Below are 7334 nucleotides of genomic sequence, written 5' to 3'. Positions count from 1 at the left end.
TTTTTTTTTTTTTTTTTTTCTACATCAATTCTCATTTTGCATCCAATTTTCTGATATTTTATGTTTTTTTTTTTCTTTATCCGATTAAAACATGTGTTAAATCATTAGTTTTTAGTTTAACTAGTGTTTCACATCACCTAACCAGAGAGTTTACTGGAATCAAAGTCAAAGTTTTCAATAATAATATAATTGAAAATTAGAAGGGTAGAATTAAAAAGATTTTATATAGTGGGAGAGGAAAATGCATAATCTATACAGTAATTCATTTAAAAAACAATGAGAAAAGAATCTATATAGAATCATCCAATAGAATCTTCCATTTAAAATAAGAATATACTCTCAAAACTTGGATCCTATATCAATTCAACAATTCAATCGAGATAAGTTTGTGTATCGAGATCTGAACTATCCAATTATTTTCAATAGAGAGTGATCTCGATGATAAAATGATTAAAAAATTTTAAAAAAATTAAAAATTATTACACATATCAATAAGAGGAACATTGGTTTTCAGTGGTTCAATTATATAAACTTTATGATAAAATATATTTTACATTAAGTAATTTTATGTCGAGGGATTTGATCTCTTAAAAGTTTTGAAAAAAAACTCGTGTTGATACGTGGATAAATGAGTAAATATATATTGATGAAGTTGAAAAGCATGTTTTTAAAAATGTAAATATGAAATAATTGTTAATTTGACTTTTTGTTTGTATATAAATTTGGGAGACAGAGATGAGTAAGTGGTGGAGAAAATGTTTGTTATATTTAAAAAAAAAAAACAACAATTAATGAGTTTTGATTTGAATTAATACCACATCACGGAAATTTAATGGAAAAATTAAAGACACAAAGAGAGAGAAAGAGAGAGAGATAAGATTGAAACATCATCGGCTCTACTCCCGCCTCATCACAGAGTCAAGCCACTTGTCACTACCCAGGCTTTAAATGTCATTTTTTATATTCTAAATAAGTTGGGTCCACATACAAGTTTTGACACGTGTATTATCCCCCGCTTGTTTCGGGTCTATTTCTCGGTGACCGGAATCCCCACACTACTTTTTTTCTTTTTTCTTTTTTCTTTTTAAATTAATACTCTTCCTTTTTTTTTTTTTTTTCTTTTTTTTTTTTCTTTTTTTAATGAGGCAGGCGGTTTGCTTCCTTCATATGAAAGGGATATGTATGTATTAAAAAATTATATGAAATAACATTAGGTTATGAATGAGGAGGATGAAAATTAATTATTTAAAATTGAAGAAATTGATTAGATATGGATAAGTAGAGAGAAAAAGAAAAGCAATGAAAAGGGGGGGAGGGAGACACAGGGTTTCCTGCTTAACCTAATAAAACCAATAACTTTATTTATTTATTTATTAATATTTTGGTGTCTGCAAACTTACTTAACTGATGCAGCACAAGATGCTTTGTGTCGGTCTCTCTCATCCTCCAATGCCTACCATTTACAGATTCTAAGCAAACACTGCTTTTATTAATATACCCTTTCTTTTTTTTTTTTTTTTTTTCTCATTTTAACTACCATTAGCCTCATATTTATATTGAAACTCCTTTTGATTTGACTTAAAATTTTGTAAGTGTAAAGAGAAGGGAACAATAATTAAAGAGGAAAGGTGTTTGTTTATTAAGGACAAAATGATTAGGTGATGTAGGGCAGCTTCCATCCTGTGATAAGGAAATGATGGCCACCCATTTGTTTAAAAGAAATTAAATTAAGTATGCTTTTGTACCTTACCTTACCTTACCTTACTAATCATGAAGCTGTTAGGTATTGGTAAGAGTATAATGCAAATAACATAACTAACTATATAGTTTTGATTAATGATGAATGAAAAGTTGGAAGTGTTCGTATTAAATAAATGAATAAACCAAAAACAGGGTTCAACAAGATGAAGGTGAAGGAAGGTGTGACAGCAATGATGAAAGTGAGACACAAATATTATAATTATAAAAAGAAACACAGGGAATGGGATGGGTTTAGGGTTTATATTAAAATGATAATTATGGGAAGTGGATTGAAAGATGGAGGAAGGTGGGCATGTGAGAGGCAACAATAATAATAATAAATAATAATAAATAATAATAAATAATAATAAATAAATGCAAATATGCCTCGAATCTGGGATGCTTTCTGCTTCTTCACATTGGAGCTCAAGAAACCCACATGACACTCTCAACCCTTCTCAGTTGACTCCACTCCTTATTCATTATCACACTATTTTTGGGACTAACAAATATTATTGCTTTCATTTTGTCTACAATAATCAAAATCTATGTTTATCCAATCTCCTTACATCTTTATTAAAGCTAAAAAGAGTACCCAAAATCCTAAATTAAGTTTTGCGTACATCTCCCATCTTGGGGGATGCTTTAAAACTTTATAATATTATCAAATCAATTATATAATCATTTCGTAGTTTTAACTACCAAAGAAAGGAACTTTCATTACTTTATATTAATAATAAGTACTTTGGATTTGGATTTGGATTTGGATTTGGATTTGGATTTGGATTTGGGGGAGAAAATGGAAAATTATAAACTAAAGATTTGAAAAGGGAAAAGTAGGGACACCCAAAAAAAGAAAAGAAACAACAACAATATTTGGAAATGTCATCAAAATCATTGTGTGTGTGTATGTCGGCTACTCTAAATTTATTACATCTAGAGAGAGAGAGAGAACAAGACAGAGATTTTAAAGTAATGAACACACATTTATATAATACTTATCAAAGTTTATATTTTTTTTTGAAGTGGACATTTATTTTGATCATCAACAACATTCAAAATGTGATCTACATCTCATTCACATCATATTCAAATTTAAAGAGGGAGATGAGTTATCCGAAATCATTGGACATGCACTCATTAGCCCAGATGTTTTTTTAATTGGGCTTGTCTTGAAAGCCCAATACTATTTGGGCTTTTACACTCCTCTTTTTAGCTCTCTTATCATGGCCCATGCCCCTGTAATGTTGTTGTTGCTGCTTATAGTAGGCTTCATAATCACAAATTATATATATTTATTCTGTTGTTTATTGTCCATTATTTTAATAATTTTTAAAGTTTCATGTCCAAATTATTAGTCTCAAATTTAATTTAAACACTAAAAAAATATGATATTTAAATGATTGGAAGTGTGTTGTCGTCCCAGCTTTCCATAAAGGCAGTGGATGCTTCTCACAAGAAACCAAAAATAATCCACATGGACCCCTTTTTTCATTTTTTTTAAAGGAAATTCAAAACAAAGATTTTTTTTTTTTTTTTTTCACAAGAAAAGCATGATTGATTGTTTAAAGGATCATATTTTCCAAAATTTTATTTTGCTCTACATATTTATTATAATAAATTCATAGAAAGAGTTTGAAAAAAAGTAGATGATAAAATTTAAAGTATATATATATATATTTATAGATTCAAATTTTAAAAATTAAAAATAAATAATGGTTAGCTTTTCCTTGCAAAAAGGAGATTTATATGTGTAGTTATGGACCACTAGAATCAAAGGTAGGAATGATTGCACCAAATAAAACAATAAATTGAGGAATAATGCAAAATAAATGTACAAACTTCTTTATATATATATATATATATAATATAATATAAAAAAAATTGAATTTAAATTAAATTAAAAAAAGAGAAGAAAAAAAAAGAAAAGAAAAAGGCTAATATAGGTTTGGCCTTCATTATGGGGTAAGTTAAATTATTCTAAAGCATTCTTTAAACAAAAGGAACAGAGGCACCGTATCTATCCTTTTTCATTTTAAGAAAGTAATATGTGCGTGTGGGGCTATCTTAAAAAAAAAAATTTCTTTTTTTTTTTCGACCTTGTATATTTCATATTCATTATACTAATAAAATTATATTTATTTGTCACACTATTAGCACGAATGATTTTTTTGCTAATAATGTTAAACGTAACTAAAAAAGAGTGTTCACACGTGATCGTTTATCATCGAAAGAGAACAAAAGCCTTTTAAAATTATGATAACTTCACCAAGGCTGCATGCATATACTTTATAGTTGCGTATGTCAAAGGAGCATTTTTTTTGTTTTTTTTACTTTAATTTGGCAATATCAAATTTTGTCTATAAACAAGATATTCCCTCCTTATTTTGATATTGGTCGTAAATGTGGTACGGATAATAAACAAAAAAGCCTTTTATATTGGGTTCGAATGTTTGCATTTCTCTTACATCGTATGTTGCGTGAAGCAACCACTAATGTATATACATATAAAAGAATTTATAATAATAATAATAATAATAATAATAATAATTAGGATGGGTGAGTGGTGAATCATAAGGAAGAATGAAGAATTAAGTTAAGTGGGATTCATGAAAGCATCACACACTCAATATGGATAACCAAAGTGGAATGCCCTCTCACTCAATTAATTATTTATTGCTCTTCATTATTTTCTTCTAGATAAGCTTTCCACCATTTTTTTATTTTTATTTTCAATTTGTTTATTTAACGAAAAAAGTTATAAAGTTTCACTTTTATTTTTGAAAAAAAAAGGAAAAGAATAAAGTTGAACTTACACTACTTTCAATCAATCACATATCTTGGATTTTTCAGCTTTACCCAATTTAAATATTTAAGCATATTAATTTATGAATTTATTAATTAAAAGAAAAACTGAGTTAAAATCACAGAATCCACCTCAAAATATTTTCCAAAATTATATAAAATAAATAAAAATGTTTGCATGCATCTCATAAATATTCACCCAAATCTTTAGCTCTTACATAACAACAACAAGCGCTTCCTCCAACTCGACATGAACTCAATCTTGATTTTGAGTTGAGGAAATTGAAGTGAAACATGTCTGTGTCTTGTTCTACCTTGGAATCAGGGCCGTTAACCTCTGCAACTACCAAATGGGTTTCCCAAGATTTCACCAACCACATCATTTCCGAGCTGAAATTACAGAGAACCATCGCTCTTCCACTCATCGTTATGAACTTAACGTGGTTCGTAAAGATAACCATAACTACGGCGTTTCTTGGCCGCCTCGGCCAGCTTCCATTAGCCGGCGGAACACTCGGTTTTACCTTCGCTAACGTCACTGGTTTCTCCGTCTTGAACGGCCTCTGCGGCGCCATGGAACCCATTTGCGGCCAAGCTTTCGGTGCCAAGAACTTCAAACTCCTACATAAGACGCTCCTCATGTCCATTTTTCTCTTACTCCTCGTCACGATTCCAATTTCATTCCTCTGGCTCAACGTCGACTCAATTTTGATCCGTTTCGGTCAAGAGAAGGACATTTCCCTCGCCGCTAAGTCCTACCTCCTCTACCTTCTCCCCGATTTGGTCGTCACTTCATTCCTCTGTCCATTAAAATCGTATCTCAGTTCGAAAACTGAAACACTCCCGATCATGATAAGCTCGTCCATGGCTCTGGCTCTTCACGTTCCCATCAACATTTTTCTGGCTAAATCCAAGGGGTTAATTGGGGTTTCAATGGCGATCTGGGTAACCGATTTCGTCGCAATGATTTCGCTCGCGGTGTACGTTTTGGTGAAAGAGACGAATCGCGAAGGTGGATGGTTCGATCAAACGGTTGGAGATTGGATTCGATTGGCTAAACTGTCAGGACCGTGCTGCTTAACCACCTGCCTCGAATGGTGGTGCTACGAGATTCTGATCCTTCTCACGGGCCGTCTTCGCAACGCCAAACAAGCCGTGGGGACCATAGCCATCGTTTTAAACTTCGACTATTTGCTTTTTGCCGTTATGCTCTCGCTAGCCACATGCACGTCCGCGCGCGTCTCAAACGAGCTGGGCGCCAATCGTGCAACGCAAGCGCGTAGATCGGCCGGGGTGTCGGTGGTGGCAAGTGTGGGGTTTGGGTTGTTGGGGGCGGCGACGATGGTGGCGGCGAGAGGGGAATGGGGGAAGATTTTCAGTAAGGATGAAGGGACTCTGAGAATGGTGAAGAAGATGCTGGTTTTGATGGCAGCGATTGAGGTAGTGAACTATCCGTTAGCGGTTTGTGGAGGGATTGTGAGGGGGATAGGGAGGCCATTGATGGGACTATGCGCGAATCTTGGAGGATTCTACGGGGTGGCGTTGCCTTTGGGATTGATCTTGGGGTTTAAAGTTGGGGCTGGGCTTGGTGGGTTGTTGATGGGGTTTTTGGTTGGGGTATTTGGGTGTTTGGGTTTGCTATTGGCGTTCGTTTGGAGGATTGATTGGGAGAAGGAGGGTTTGAAAGCGAGTGCCATGGCAAGTGGCCAAGCCACTGGGGAGGTTGTTGTGGCTGATGTTGATGTAAAAATGTGATGCCATTTTCACGGGCACACTGTTTCGACATATTGCCTTTTCTTCTATTGCACTACAAATGTGACGCTATTTTATTTTGGGAATTAATTTCTCATCTCAACTCAAAGTAAGAAGGTTACAAATATTTGGGCCGAAAGAAAGAAGGTTGCCTGCCTTTGGGCCCAGACCCAAGTTTGGTTGCTTCTTCGAGTATAGGGTTGCAAGGCTTTATGGGCTGCCTAAATGAGGCCCAAATTGGAAGAATAGTAAATGAATGTCTGGATCCCTTGAACTTGAACTTCAAAAGGAGTAGCCATTAAATTGACTTGTTCTTCCTCGCCAAATAAATTAAATGGGTACAGCTACACCCAATCCTCATGCACTATTTAACCATTCAATATTGTTTGGTACACTACTAAATCAAAACACACATAATTTATTGTGATTGTAAACTCGTAAATTAGCTCCAACAATGTTTGACCGCGTGAGACAGAGACAGAGACGAAAACACGGTGAGAGTGTATTGTGGAGAAATCTGCGGCGCGGCTGTACAAGATCCGAACCCGAATCCATTGTCCTTTATTTTAGGGTTTTTTTTTTTTTTTTTTTTTTAATAATTTATTTATTTAAATAAAAAAGAGCGGGAAACCCCACGTTAATTCATTTTCAAAACACGAAAGAAGAAAATCTCGAGGGGCCCAAAATGGTGAGATTTGAATATTGGATTTCACATTTATTAAAGTAATATATATTATATATATTAGTTGAAGACGACTATATGAATCCAGGCAGCCACTGTGACCTGTCATCTTCTCCGGACGCATAAATCATAACGACTGTGCTTGTTTTCGTTATTCTTATTTGGTATCGAAACGCACTTGACAACTCAGCCGCGAAATTAAAAGACCTCCAACCCCGCCTTTTTTTTTATTTATTATTTATTATTATTAAATACCAACCGGAATGGGCGGCGCTCCGTAACGGAGATACACACATTTAATACAAATTCTAAATTCACGGCGGTTACTTTTCTCCGTTTTTTTTTTTTTTTTTTT

General features: G+C 33.7%; 1 protein-coding gene and 2 long non-coding RNA genes across 3 annotated transcripts in view; 2 read left to right on the top strand and 1 right to left on the bottom strand.

Annotated features, from left to right (window-relative positions):
• The window catches only part of LOC111459202, a 24079-nt gene that overhangs the window by 444 nt on the left and 16301 nt on the right, over nt 1–7334 (top strand). Inside the window, exon 2 of the long non-coding RNA XR_002713255.1 lies at nt 3752–3756. This is a non-coding gene — a long non-coding RNA (uncharacterized LOC111459202). The remainder of the gene's footprint in view (nt 1–3751; nt 3757–7334) is intronic.
• LOC111459201 overlaps nt 4192–7334 on the bottom strand; it is a 16324-nt gene continuing 13181 nt past the window's right edge. Inside the window, exon 3 of the long non-coding RNA XR_002713254.1 lies at nt 4192–4203. This is a non-coding gene — a long non-coding RNA (uncharacterized LOC111459201). The remainder of the gene's footprint in view (nt 4204–7334) is intronic.
• On the top strand, nt 4757–6387 carry LOC111459195 (protein DETOXIFICATION 56). Its single transcript, XM_023101974.1, has one exon. The coding sequence runs from the start codon at nt 4840–4842 to the stop codon at nt 6298–6300; it is 1461 nt and encodes a 486-aa protein (XP_022957742.1). The 5' UTR covers nt 4757–4839; the 3' UTR covers nt 6301–6387.

Source organism: Cucurbita moschata, unplaced genomic scaffold (genome assembly GCF_002738365.1).
Source record: "Cucurbita moschata cultivar Rifu unplaced genomic scaffold, Cmos_1.0 Cmo_Scf00022, whole genome shotgun sequence".
NCBI classification, from domain to species: domain Eukaryota; kingdom Viridiplantae; phylum Streptophyta; class Magnoliopsida; order Cucurbitales; family Cucurbitaceae; genus Cucurbita; species Cucurbita moschata.
This window is presented reverse-complemented; position numbering and strand designations above follow the sequence as displayed.

Excerpts from the sequence above, each read along its gene's own strand:
- LOC111459195 (XM_023101974.1), top strand. The coding sequence starts at position 4,840 with ATGTCTGTGTCTTGTTCTACCTTGGAATCAGGGCCGTTAACCTCTGCA.